Source organism: Scyliorhinus canicula, chromosome 19, assembly GCF_902713615.1.
Source record: "Scyliorhinus canicula chromosome 19, sScyCan1.1, whole genome shotgun sequence".
NCBI classification, from domain to species: domain Eukaryota; kingdom Metazoa; phylum Chordata; class Chondrichthyes; order Carcharhiniformes; family Scyliorhinidae; genus Scyliorhinus; species Scyliorhinus canicula.
The window spans coordinates 39,886,458-39,900,855 of NC_052164.1; the positions used below are offsets into that span (position 1 = coordinate 39,886,458).

Consider the following 14,398-nt stretch of genomic DNA (forward strand, 5'->3'; position numbering starts at 1 on the left):
AAAATATTCTCCCTTTCCCGCTAATACTTCTGCCAATTCATTTAAATCTATTCTCCCCAATTCCTGTCCATTATTCATCAATGCACAAGCTGTTGGCATGATCAAGCAATGCTTCTGTTTAGCATTTTAACACAAGACCTTGTTCTCATGCCCACATGTCTGTCCTTAGCCTGCTGCAATGTTCCAGTGAAGCTCAAACCAAACTGGAGGAACAGCATCTCTTCGGTTAAGCATGCTACAGCCTTCCGGTCTCAACATCGATTTCAACAACTTCAGATGATTAGCTGTACCCCACCTCGACCCCTTTGTTTTCATTCCATTTCACTTAACTGTCTTTTACATTTTATTTATTTCTTAATATATATCCCCTCTCCTTGCCTTTTGTTCCTTTGCTTCCCCCCTCACCCCACACATCTGTCACAGCTTACCTCTCTGATTTAGTTTCTCTGCTGTTTGGTCTTTCACGTCTCTGGGGACTGCCATTAGCACTCCTTTCCCTTGATTTCTGTGGTTATTGGCACTCTTTTCCCTTGGTTTCTGTGGATATGACTCCCCTTTCATTCCCTCACCCCACAGTATAAATATCTCCCCCTTTCTATGTCTTAGCTTTGACCAAGGGTCACCTGGACTCGAAACGTTGACTCTTTTCTCTCCCTAGAGATGCTGTCAGACCTGCTGAGATTTTCCAGCATTTTCTCTTTTGGTTTCAGCATCCGCAGTAATTTGCTTTTATTATAAGTTTATACTGTTGGGGCTGGGTAGGGGGCCAACGATAGGTGGAGATTGACAAAGATGTGGACAGAAAGATAAAATTAATGTAAATGGGGGTGATTAAGGCTAAGAAGGGTGCTGATAGTAGCACATAAAGAGATTAGAATGTGTGAATAGCAGAACAAAGGTGAGCAGTGTGTCGAAGGACAACTAGGAACAGATGGCCCAAGTGGGGAGGGGAACAATGGTGAGGGAAAAACATAAATGGAAGAAATGAAAATAAATTATGAGAAATAAAAATGGAGAGAAGGTGGAGGTAGAGAGTTCAGTCTGAAATTGTTGAATTCAATGTTGTAACGTACTTCAGTTTAGGCTGGGCTCCACTGGAATATTGCAGTAGGCCAAAGACGGACATGTGGACATAGAGCAGGATGGTGAGTTGAAATGATAATGACAAGAAGGTCTGGGTCCTGCTTGCAGATGGCCAGAGGTATTCTGCAAAGTGGTCACCCGGTCTGTGTTTAGTCTCTCCAATGTAGAGTAGACTGTATTGGGAGCAGCAAATGCAATAGACCAGATTGAAGGAGGTGCACGTGAAGTGCTGTCTCACTTGGAGTGTTTAGGCCCTGGGATGGTGAACAGGGAGGTGGTAAAGGGGTAGGTGTTATACCTTCTGTGATTGCATGGGAAGGTGCTGTGGGTTGAGGGTGAGTGTTGGGGTGATGGAAAAGTGGACTAGGGTATCCTGGAGAGAACGGTCCCTGTGAAATGCTGACGTGGAGTGAGGGAAGATGTGTTTGATGGCGGCATCATACTGAAGTTGGTGAAGGATGATTCTTTGAATGAGGAGGCTGGTGGAGTGAAATACAAGACCGGGGGATACTAGCCTGGTTATGGGAGGGGGTGAGAGCAGAGGTGTGGGAGATGGGTCGGACACGGTTGAGAGATTGTTGACCACAGTGGATTGTAAACCACGATTAAGGAGGAATGCAGACCTGTCAGCAGCACTCTTTCCTCTTGGTTTCTGTGGATATGACTGCGTGTTTTGGAAATAATCGGAACAGATGTGATGGAGCCAAAGGAGCTGGGAGAATGAGATGGAATACTTACGGACATGGGGAGTGAGGAGCTGTAGTTGAGGAGATGTGGGATTAATGGATATGGATAGTGGACAGTCAATAGAAAGATCAAGGAAGGGAAGTGTCGGAGATGGACCATGTGAAGGTGATAGAGGGGTGGAAATTGGAAGTGAAATTAATACATTTTTCCAGGTTCAGACGGGAACATGAAGCAGCACCGAAACAGTCGTTGATGTACTGATAAAAGAGTTGAGGACTGGGGCTAGAGTTGAACTGGAATAAGGAATGTTCCACATACCCCATAAAGAGGCAGGCAAAACTGGGACCCATGCAGGTACCCATAGCCACATCTTTGGTTTGGAGGAAATGAGACATGTTAAAGGACATCTTTGGTTTGGAGGAAATGAGACATGTTAAAGGAGAATAGTGGAGTTGCTATGTACACAGGGGCTCCCTACAGATTATGTTGGCTGGAATTCTTCTCTGGACCTTGGGATTCTCTTTTCCAGCTGGCAGCGCACCCTGCCAATGGGTTCCCTGGCTTTGATGGGAATTACTATTAACAAGTGGCAGGAAGATAGAATCCCACCGCCAGGGAATGGTGGCGAGAAACACGCTGCTGGGGGATGTTATCTTTATTTTTTTTAAAGTTAAGCCTTATGAATTATCATGGACTCATCAAATGAATTATCAAACCTGGTGAAAGAAAATGTTTCCTCAGTATACCAGCGGTTTCTGTAAATGGCGGCATGTCCAATTGCATGGTAGCTTCATTCAACTGCTTGAAGAGATGGACGTGTGCACGCGATGAAAAGCGACCATCTCTTGAGCGGTGGAGGGGGCATATTGAGGCAGTCCCTTGAGTCGGGTTAAGGATGGGGATTGAGGTTCTTTCTCCCCGCACCCAAAGCCCGTTGACTCAGTTTCAGCGCCGCTTGGTTTGTGAGCTCTCCTGCACTGTAAGGTTGACGCAGGGTACAAGGCGGCCGTGTCACAATGGGATGGAACGCTCTGCCTAGCAACCGCCATCTGGTAACCGGGTGGACATCAATCGGAGCAGCGCCGGAGAGTGACTTGGGGGGGACATGGCATCAATGGTGTTGGCGGCATCGGGGCCTACGGGGTTGAAATCCTCCGGTCAGGCCTCGGTGTGAGCGATCAACACGGGTGTCAAGGAGGGGCCGATCTTCCCAGACACGGACGGGGAGGCCTGGGCTCGCTCACCGAGACTCAGGCCCTCCGATCTCCGAGGCGTCAAGGCCTCCCTTTTGTGGCTCTGTCGCCCCAGGTGGCCACTCCCATCGGGCCCAACGTCTCGAGCCTCAGCCAGCAGGTGGCTTTACCTGGGCACAGAGGAAGCACCACCATACTGCTTTAAGATTTGGAAATCCTTTACTGGGTGCCAGATCCAGCACCTTATTTAAGCTCAGACTCCAGGCATCCTGTTGTAAGTTCTTCCATCTACATTCTGGACATCAAATTTCTGGGCATCGGGCACCAAGTGGCCCGGTAGCCCAGGTGTGGGTTCACCAATTAGTGTATAAAATATGGCAGTGGCCCATGTCATAGTGGTACTGCTGCTGTATAGACATCTTTATATTGGTCTAATGCAGACCGCCACAGAGAACACCGAGTTCCAAAATGCCTCCTGCCCCATTTTGTGCACCTGTACCTCTTGGCTGCTTTCTTGTATTGGAGCTGGGAAATGGCATCAGCTGGATAATGTGCCATTTATCAGAGGGTCATCATACATATTCAACACTCTGTAAGTATCAGAACAAGTAAACAACATGCAGTGTCAGTATTTCTGTGGATTATTATTTACATAATTTGTGTGTCCTAGGAATGAGTATTACTTAGATTTTAAAAAGTTGCCTACTGATTTCGTGGCAGGATGCAAGAGCAGTTTGAACTCATTAATAATACTGGTTTGACCATTGGACCAACATTTGCTAGATCCAAATAACGAAAGAAATTCTATTGAAACATTGCTATATTTTAGTGTTCAAACATAAATCTGTAAGTAAGATGTCTTTTGAACTTACCATTTGATGAGGTGCCTCACAACATAGGCTGAGTTTCAGTTCACCAATTAGTTTGTAAATATTAATTTCTACCTGCTGAAAAATATACTGTGGCTTGAAAGTCGTGTCAGCACATTTGCATTTGCAGTGCACATCTTTGTTTCTTTCTATCCTTTTTGCTTACAAGAGTAAGTTCAGATGAAAACATGATATTTGACCCTAATAGCCATACCCTCCTATCAATGTCTTGAGATTTTGCCACCATTACCCTATCCAGAGGTCCATCTCAAATATTAATCACTTAGGTCCTTAATGAGGTCCTTTCACATTTTTTAAACAGTGTCATCCATGAATTAGCAGATTATCTAGCCATAATCACCTGCGGATCCCTGCTCTCCACAAATTGGCTGCCACATTTGCTGCATTACATTATTGATGACACTTCAAAGTACTTTATTTACTGCAATGCACTTTGGGACAATGTTCTGTGATCATTTAATGTATTATATAAATTTTTCATTTCTGTTTGTGAGGTTAAACTTAAAATAATATTTGAGATCTACATTTTCTGTTATACTATTCCTCTAATCGATGCTGTCTGGAAGTCTATTTCAATAACCAACATAGGCATTCCCTGTCCATTCCATTATCAATCTCTTCAAAAAGATCAATTAGGTTCATCAAGGATGATATACACTTTACAGATCCATGCTGGCTTTTGATCAGCTATTCAGTCAACTGTCCATTGTAGACTATAGCAATTTCCCTAGAGCAGGCATTAGGCTAACTGCTTCATAATTGCCTGGTTCCTCCCACTCACTGTTCTTAAATAGCAGAATTATCTGGACAATTTTCAAGTCTAAAGGATTTTGACAGATTTTCACTCCAGTGGAGCGTCCCTATCTTCATTTGTGTTATCAGCACTTAAAAATGTTTCTTCAAACATTGCAAGCAATGCCAAATCCATTAAATTTAGAAAAAGTCTGATGCTATGTAGCCTGTCTCTCAATTGATTATTGGAATTGTTTCAAATATTTCCCTACTTTCAGCTCCATTTGTATCTTTTCCCTTTTTTTATCGTTCATTGGATATGTGTACTGGCAAGGCCATCATTTGTTGCCCTTGAGAAGTTGGTGGTTAGCCGCCTTCCTGATTCACTACAACCCATGTGATGTAGATACACCGTAACAGCTCTGAGGGAGGAAATTACAGTTTTCGTCCAGCCATAGTGAAGGACTGACTGGCTTTACAGTTCCAAGTCAGGGTGATGTGTGACTTGGAGAAAACTTGCAGGTGGTGGTATCTGCATGCATTTTCTGCCTTAATTCTTTGAGGTGGTAGACGTTGTAGGATTGAAGGGTGCTGCTGAAGGAGGCTTAGTGAGTTGCTCTGCATTGTGTGGATGGTACAAACTGCTGCCGCTGAGCACCGGTGGTGCATGAACTGAATGTTTAAATTGGTAAACCAATCAGACAGGCTGTCTTATTTTTGGCTGGTCTTGATCTTCTTGCTGGTTGGCGCTGCACACATGTAAGGCAAGTGTGGAGTAGTCCATCACATTTCTGAGTTGTGCCTAAGCAATGGTGAATAGGTTTTGTGGAGTAAGGAGGTGACTTACTTGCTGCAGAATTCCCAGTGTCTGCCCTACCTCTGTAGTCACAGCATTTATATGGCTGGTCCAGTTAAACATTTGGTCAATGGTGGCCCCCAGAATGTTGATGGTCGGGGGATTCAGCGATGGTAATGCCGTTGAATATCATGGAGAGATTCTCATTTGATCATTTGCCTGTTGTACTGGAAGAACTGTTATGTTATGGTCATTTCATTGTTTTCTGTATATATTTTTTGGTTTTCTATATTCTTTTCCATAGCTTTCTTTGTCTTTCCCCTACATGGGTATCTGTTTTGGCTCAATGGTAGCACTCTTGCCCCCTTAGTCAGAAGGTCAAGTCCCATTCCAGAGAGTTGAACATATTTTAATGCAGTAAAGTGCCGCATTGTTAAGAGATGCCATTTTTCTAATGAAACATTAAACTGAGGCTATTTCTGTGCTCCTAAATTAAAGGTTTTGCTGTTTCAAGATCAATAGGTTTGCCGAGGTGTTCTGGCCAAAATGATTGTTTTGTTATATATCTGATTGCTGTTTGTGAGACTTTTCTGTTTACAAATTGGAGCAGCATGGGAGCATTGTGGATAGCACAATTGCTTCACACCTCCAGGGTCCCAGGTTCGATTCTGGCTTGTGTCACTGTCTGTGAGGAGTTTGCACATCCTCCCCGTGTGTGCGTGGGTTTCCTCCGGGTGCTCCAGTTTCCTCCCACAGTCCAAAGATGTGCAGGTTAGGTGGATTGGCCATGATAAATTTCCCTTAGTGTCCAAAATTGCCCTTAGTGTTGGGTGGCGTTTCTGGGTTATGGGTATAGGGTGGAGGTATTGACCTTGGGTAGGGTGCTCTTTCCAAGAGCCGGTGCAGACTCGATGGGCCGAATGGCCTCCTTCTGCACTGTAAATTCTGTGATAATCTATGAAATTGAGTGTCATGTTTTTCTCTCTTAAAACAGTGATTACACTTCATACATGTTTAATTAGCAGCAAAATGCTTTGAGATATCTTGAGTTTGCAAAAGGTGCTATAAATATTCTTTCTACACACCTTGTTTCTTTTGCTTGTTTCATGTTTTTAATATGGATTTGTCAAGATTCCTTTTATTTATCTACACTTACTAGCTCTTCATGTATGTTTACTGTACGACCAACCAGTTAGACCATAAGACATAACACATTGGAGCAGAATTAGTCCACTCAGCCCATCAAGTCTGCTCCGCCATTCAATCATGGCTGATATTTTTCTCTTCCCCATTCTTCTGCCTTCTCTCCATAACTCTTGATCCCCTTATTAGTCAAGATCTATGTCTTTAAAGACAGTCAGTGATTTGTCCTCCACAGCCTTCTGCGGCAAATAATTCCATAGATTCCTTCCTTCGATACGGGCCCAAAACTGCTCACAATACTCCAAATGGAGTCTGACCAGAGCCGTATACAGCCTCAGACGTACATCCCTACTCTTGTATTCTAGCCCTCTCGACATGAATGCTAACATTGCATTTGCCTAACCTCTGACTGAAGAAATTTCTCCCCATCTCTGTTTTAAAGGATAGTCCCTTTAGTCTGTGATTATGCCCTCTGGTTCTAGTTTTTCCTACGAATGGAAACATCCTCTTGCAGTATCCTGTAAGTTTCAATAAGATCCCCCCTCATCCTTCTGAACTCCAACGAGTACAGACCCAGAGTCCTCAACCGTTCCTCATATGACAGACTCCTCATTCCAGATATCATTTTTGTGAACCTCCTCTGGACCCTTTCCAAGGCCAGCACATCCTTCCTTAGATATGGGGCCCAAAACTGTTCACAATACTCCAAATGGGGTCTGACCAGAGCAATATACAGCCTCAGACGTACATCCCTACTCTTGTATTCTAGCCCTCTCGACATGAATGCTAACATTGCATTTGCCTAACATCTGTCGTAGGAAAATGCTAGAAGCAGTTATTAACGATGTTATAGCAGGTAACCAGGAAAAATTAGAGGCAGACAGAGTCAACATGGTTTAATCATTTTTAACCAATTTATTGAAGCTCTTTGAAGGTATCACAGGTGTCGTGGATTAAGGGGAACTGGTGGATATACTATACTTAGATTTTCAGAAGGTATTTGATAAGAATCCACATCAAAGGCTATTGCAGAAATTAAAGCTCATGGTGTAGGGGATAACATATTGGCATGAATTGAAGATTGGCTAGCTAACAGAAAACAGCAAGTTGTGACAAATTGGTATTTTTCTGGTTGGCAGGATACAACAAGTGATGTGCCAGAGGGATCAGTGCTGGGGCCTCAATTATTTACAATTTATATAAATGATTTGGATAAACCATAGAAAAATAGGAACAGGAGGAGGCCATTTGCCCCATCGAGCTTGTTCCGTCATTCATTATGATCATGGCTGATTATCCAACTCAATAGCCTATTCCCGCTTTCCTCCCATATTTGATTCCCTTTGCCCAAAGTGCAATATTTAACTGCTTCTTGAAAACATACAATGCTTTGGCCTCAACTACTTCCTGTGGTAACAAATTCCACAGGTCATCACTCTCTGGGTGAAGAAATATCTCTTCATCTCTGTCTTAAATGGTCTACCCATATCTCAGACTGTGACCCCTGGTTCTGGACACACCCACCGTCGGGAACATCATTCTTTTTTTTTTATAAATGTTTTTATTCAGTTTTCATATTTTATATTGAACAAATTAAAAATTGTTAGGAGAGAAAAAAAAAACAAACACGCAAAAATTAACATACATATTTACAGGTAAGCATCTTCGTAGTAGTAACTGCGCCCCCCCCCCCCCCCCCCCCCCCTCAACATGTTTATTTAGTTTGGTTTTGGGCCTTAGCTAGCCATCGAACCCCCGTAACGAACCTGTAGCCCCCCTCCCCTCCCGCTACCTTCCCCCGACTATTCTTCCTCTTGTACATTGGCCACAAATAGGTCCCGGAACAGTTGCATGAATGGCTCCCACGTTCTGTGGAAGCCGTCGTCCGACCCTCGGATGGCAAATTTGATTTTCTCCATTTGGAGAGATTCCGAGAGGTCGGACAGCCAGTCCGCAGCTCTGGGCGGTGCTGCTGACCGCCAGCCAAACAGGATTCTACGGCGGGCGATCAGGGAGGCAAAGGCAAGGGCGTCCGCCCTCCTCCCCAGGAATAGATCTGGCTGTTCTGAAACCCCGAAGACCGCCACTATCAGGCATGGCTCCACCCTCACTCCCACCACTTTGGACATAACCTCGAAGAAGGCTGTCCAGTACTCCACGAGTCTGGGGCAAGACCAGAACATGTGGGCGTGGTTGGCCGGGCCTCTTTGGCACCGTTCACATCTGTCTTCCACCTCCGGGAAGAACCTACTCATACGGGTTCTTGTTAAGTGGGCTCTATGTACCACTTTTAGTTGCGTCAGGCTGAGCCTTGCGCACGTGGAGGTGGAGTTGACCCTATGCAGTGCTTCGCTCCAGAGTCCCCACCCTATCTCCATCCCCAGGTCGTCCTCCCATTTCCTCCTTGTTGCGTCCAGTACGGTGTCGTCCCTATCTACCAGTCGGTCATACATGTCACTACAGTTCCCTTTCTCTAGGATACTTGCGTCCAGTAGGTCTTCCAGTAGTGTCTGTCGTGGCGGTTGTGGGTACGTCCTTGTCTCCTTTCGTAGGAAGTTTTTGAGCTGCAGGTACCGTAGCTCGTTCCCCCCAGCTAGCTGAAATTTCTCTGTCAGTTCGTCCAGTGTTGCGATCCTGTCGTCCGTGTATAGGTCCCTGACTGTCAGTGTTCCCCCGTCCTGCCTCCACCTTTTGAAGGTGGCGTCAGTCAGTGCTGGTGTGAACCTATGGTTGTTGCAGATGGGAGCCCTGTTCGACATTTTGGTCAGGCCAAGTTGTTTCCGCAGTTGGTTCCAGGATTGGAGGGTGGCTGTCACCACTGGGCTGCTGGAGTGTTTTTTGGGTGGGGATGGGAGTGCTGCCGTGGCGAGGGCCCGGAGGGAGGTTCCCATGCAGGAGGCCTCCTCCGCACGCACCCACTCAGCTTCTGGCTCCTGGATCCATCCCCTTACTCGCTCGGCTGTTGCTGCCCAGTGGTAGAATTGTAGAATCGGGAGGGCTAACCCTCCCCTGGTTTTTGTTTTTTGTAAGACCTTCTTTGGGATCCTAGCATTTTTACCCCCCCATACGAACGCCATGATGAGTTTGTCCAGCGCTTTGAAAAAGGCCTTGGGGATGTAGATCGGAATGGATCTAAACAGGAAGAGGAACCTGGGCAGTACGTTCATTTTGATCGTCTGAACTCTCCCCGCGAGGGAGAGCGGGAGTGTGTTCCATCTTTGCAGGTCCTTTTTAACTTCCTCCGTCAGGCTGGTGAGGTTCCATTTGTGGATCCCTTTCCAGTCATGGGCTATTTGGGTCCCCAGGTAGCGGAATTTATGTCGGGCTTGTTTGAACGGCAGCCCCTTTAGTGCTGCCCCCCCCCCCCCCCCCCCTTGCGGGTGCACTGGGAAGATCTCACTTTTGCTCATGTTGAGTTTGTAGCCCGAGAAGGCTCCAAACTCTTTCAGGAGCGCGATGATTCCGTCCATGCTGCTTTGTGGGTCCGAGATATAGAGGAGCAGATCATCCGCATAGAGTGAGACTCTGTGCTCTTTACCTCCCCTTCGGATCCCCCTCCAATTTTTTGCTGCCCTGAGCGCGATTGCTAGCGGTTCAATTGCTAGTGCGAACAGCAGCGGGGACAGTGGGCATCCTTGTCTGGTGCCCCTGTGCAGCTGGAAGTATTGGGAGTTGGTATTGTTGGTCTGTACACTCGCCATGGGAGCGTTGTACAGGAGCTTTACCCAAGCGGTGAACCCTGTTCCAAGCCCGAACCGCTCCAGTACCTCTATGAGGTATTTCCACTCGACTCTGTCGAAGGCCTTTTCTGCGTCCAGGGAGACGATCACCTCTTGTGTTCTCTCCCCGGAGGGGGTCATTATCACGTTCAGCAGGCGCCTGATGTTCGCGGTAAGCTGTCTACCTTTGACAAAGCCCGTCTGGTCCTCTGTGACCACCTCAGGTACACAGTCTTCAAGCCTTTTGGCTAGGATTTTGGCCAGTATTTTGGCGTCTGCATTCAGCAGAGATATGGGTCTGTATGACCCACATTCCGTTGGGTCTTTGTCTTTCTTAGGTATCAGCGAGATTGAGGCCTGTGCTAACGTGGGTGGCAACGTGCCCCTAGCTAGCGAGTCTGTGAACATCTCCCGCAGGTGCGGGGCCAGCGCTGTCGCAAATTTTTTGTAGAAGTCCGCCAGGAATCCGTCCGGTCCCGGCGCCTTCCCCGCCTGCATGGAGCTAATGCTCTCCATGATCTCTCCCAGTGCTAGTGGTGCTTCCAGATCCCGTTTTCTGCCCTCTCCCACAACTGGTATGTCCAGTCCGTCAAGAAACCGGTTCATCCCAGCCTTCCCCGTTGGGGGCTCTGAGGTGTACAGCTCTTGGTAGAAGGCCTTGAAGGTTTTGTTAATCCTCTCTGGTTCTGTTTCCAACGTGCCTCTGGTATCTCTGATTTGTGCAATTTCTCTGCTGGCTGCCTGCTTTCTCAGCTGGTGGGCCAACAGGCGGCTGGCTTTGTCTCCGTGTTCGTATAGGGCCCCGCGTGCCTGGCGGAGTTGGTGTACTGCTTTCCTGGTGGAGAGCAGGTCAAAGTTCCTTTGTAATTCTTTTCTCTCCGCCAGGAGTTCTACAGTTGGGGCCTCGGAGTATTTATGGTCTACCTCCAGTATGGAGTCGACCAGCTTCTGCCTAGCCACCCTTTCCTCCCTACCTCTTTGCGCTTTGTAGGCTATGATTTCCCCTCTTAGTACGGCCTTAAGCGCTTCCCAGAACGTGGAGGGTGAGACCTCCCCGTTTTGGTTGATCTCAGTGTACTCCGCTATGGCCTGCGCTATCCTTTCGCTGAGGGCCTTGTCAGCTAGTAAGGCACCGTCCAACCTCCATTTGGGGCGCTGGGCCCTTCCCGTCTCTAGCCGCACATCCATGTAGTGTGGAGCGTGGTCTGATATCACAATTGCAGAGTATTCCACCTTGTCTATCTCTGGAAGCACCGTTTTCCCCACCACAAAGAAGTCAATTCTGGTGTACACGTTGTGTACTGGGGAGAAGAAAGAGAATTCTTTCTCCCCCGGGTGGGCGAATCTCCAGGGGTCTACTGCTCCCATCTGCTCCATATAGTGACTGAGTTCCCTTGCCATGTTTGAGGTTTTCCCCGTTCTGGGGTTTGATCTGTCCGTCGTTGGGTCCTGTACACAGTTGAAGTCCCCCCCCATGATTAGTCGGTGCGTCGCTATGTCTGGGATTTCTGCCATGGTCTTTTGGATGAAGCTCGTGTCGTCCCAGTTGGGCGCGTACACGTTAACTAGAACTACCGGCGCCCCATCCAGGGCCCCGCTGACCATGACATACCGTCCCCCTGGGTCCGTAACCGTCTTTGTCGCCCTAAACATTGTCCTTTTGCCAATCAGGATCGCCACCCCCCTGGCTCTTGCCCCATAACAGGAATGATAGGTTTGTCCCACCCAGCCCTTTCTTACCCGCAGTTGGTCCTGCTCCCTCAAGTGCGTCTCTTGGAGGAAGACTATGTCGGCCCTCATGTTTCTAAGGTGGGTGAGGACTCTAGATCTCTTCACTGGGCCGTTAAGTCCCCTTACGTTCCAGGTGACTATTCTGGTGGGGGGCTTCTGCCCCCTTGCTCCTGTGGGGTTAACCATATTTGTCCGGTGGACGCGCCCCTGCCCTCTGGGGTTTCCCTTTGTTAGGGGGCTGTCCAGGATGTCCACTATCACTGCTCTCCCCATGCGGTCGGTTCCCTGCGCTCCGGGGTTCCCCCTTGTCCCGGGGACACCCGCCATGGCCGTCCACTGTGTGTCCGCCACGCGGGTAGTCCCCTGCACTCCGGGGGGCCCCTTCACCCACAGACCGTACTGGGTGGGTGCTTGCAGCAGTTCCCTGTTTCGAGCCCTTGTCTGTGGCACTTTGTGGCCCTATTCCCTTTCTGGCCTCTTTTGTCCCTTCGTCCCTGCATTTCCCCTCCCTGGTCCCTCGCCCCCCGAGTGCCCCCCCCCCCCGCTCTATCCCTTTCGGGGATACCCCTGTATACCCCTCCATTGCCCCTCTCTCCCCCATTCCTGTCCCCATTTGCTCTCCCACCTTTGATGGGTGATCCCCCCCTCCCCTGACTGGCGCCTTCCCCCCTGTTGGGGGTGCGCTGCGGCCCTGCTCTGTTGCGCGCCCCCTTCGCTAGCTTTCCTGCTAGCACGGTGGCTCCCCTCTCGGAGGTTGCTGTCCCGCTTCCCCTCTCCCCTCTCCAGTACTCCCGTTCCCTCGTGCCGGGGCCTGGCCTCCCACCTGGGGCGGGCCCTTGGGCGTTGGGTTGTTTTTCGTTCTGGGTGTTCCTGCCAGGGGGGAGGGGGCTGGCTTTGCCTCGCCCCTCCCCACCCCCCCGTCGGCATGACGTATCTCCTTGCCATGGGCCCCTCGTCCCTACTTCCCATGGCGTTTTTCCAGCCCGTGCTCCTCGACGAATCTATTCGCCTCGGCAGGGGCTGTAAAGAAATATTCCTTGTGTTGGTATGTGACCCAGAGTTTTGCTGGGTACAGCATACCAAAACGTACTTTGTTCTTATAGAGAGCTGCTTTCGCTCTGTTGAACTCCGCCCGTCTCTTAGCTATGTCCGCTCCAAAATCCTCGTAGATTCGGATGGCTTGCCCGTCCCAATTGCAGGCTCTATTCTCCTTGGCCCAGCGCAGGATTGTCTCCCTATCCCGGTACCGGTGCAGTCTGGCTATAACTGCTCTCGGTTTTTCCCCTTCCTTGGGCTTCGGGCGCAGTGACCGATGAGCTCTGTCCATTTCCGGTGGGGTGGGAAAAGTTTCCCGCCCCACTAAGGAGCCCAGCAGCGCAGCCACGAATGTTGTGGGATTTCTACCCTCTATCCCCTCTGGCAGGCCCACTATCTTAATATTTTGCCTTCTCGAGCTGATCTCCTGGTCGTCTACCCTGCCCTTCAGGCTCCCCTGTGTTGCACTCAGTTTCACCATTCCCCTCTCCAGGGATATGACCCGGTCGCTCACGTCAATCGCTGCCTTCTCCAGCTCTTTAATGGTTGCCCCCTGGGCTTCCAGTATCTTCCCTTGGGCATCCACTTTCTTCTCCAATCTGGTCAGAACCTGCTGCACCCCTGACATGGCCCTGGTCACTGCTGCCTGTGCTGCGGCCTCTGCGTCTGCTTTTAACTCAGCCTTGATTGCCTGCAGCTGCTCCCTCACCACCTCGGCAAAGGCTTCCTTCCAATTCACGCCCCCCTCTAACCCCAGGGGAGAGGTTGCCCGCCCGTCCAGCTCTTCTGGATGTGGCGAAACATCCTTCCCGCCGCTTCGCGTGTTGACTCGTTCGCCCGAGCTGGCTTGCCCTTTGCCCCGTCTACTTCCGGTGCCCCCTTTCTCTTGGCTCCCTTCTGGCATTTTTTTCTCCCCCTTCCCCTTCATCTTTTCTTCTCTCCTTGTTCTTCTTTTCCCCCTTTTCCGCACCCTATTTTTATTTTATTTATTATTATATATCTATATATATATATATATATATATATTTTTTTTTTTTAATTTATTTCCCCCCCTTCTTTCCTTTACCCCTTTTCTCTTTACCAGTTTTCTTTTGGGTTTTTTTTAAAAAAAAAAAGAACAGAAATACAAGTCTCTTTTTTCTTTTGTCTTCTCTCCCCACTCAACCAGGAGAGAGAGAGAGAGAGTCCCTTTGTCTCTTTGTCCTTGCCACGTGGTGGTCACTGCAGTTGGGGGGGGAGGGGCGAGTGGGCCGGTGGTCGCTGCCGGTTTGGGGGGGGGGTGTCCCCGCTGCTGGCTGGGGGGGGGGGGGGGTGTCCCCGCTGCTGGCTGGGGGGGGGGGGGGTGTCCCCGCTGCTGGTTGGGAGGGGGGGTGGTCCCGCTGCTGGTTG

General features: G+C 48.9%; 1 protein-coding gene across 2 annotated transcripts in view; it reads left to right on the forward strand.

Moving 5' to 3' along the window:
• The first annotated feature begins 1,216 nt into the window (after positions 1-1,216).
• The window catches only part of LOC119954549 (leucine-rich repeat-containing protein 37A-like), a 296,342-nt gene continuing 283,160 nt past the window's right edge, over positions 1,217-14,398 (forward strand). The window contains exon 1 of one of the 2 annotated variants that reach the window (XM_038779877.1): positions 1,217-3,555. In XM_038779877.1, the coding sequence (XP_038635805.1) occupies positions 3,338-3,555 (218 nt within the window). In that variant the 5' untranslated portion in view covers positions 1,217-3,337. The remainder of the gene's footprint in view (positions 3,556-14,398) is intronic. The other variant, XM_038779878.1, reaches the window with a different exon arrangement.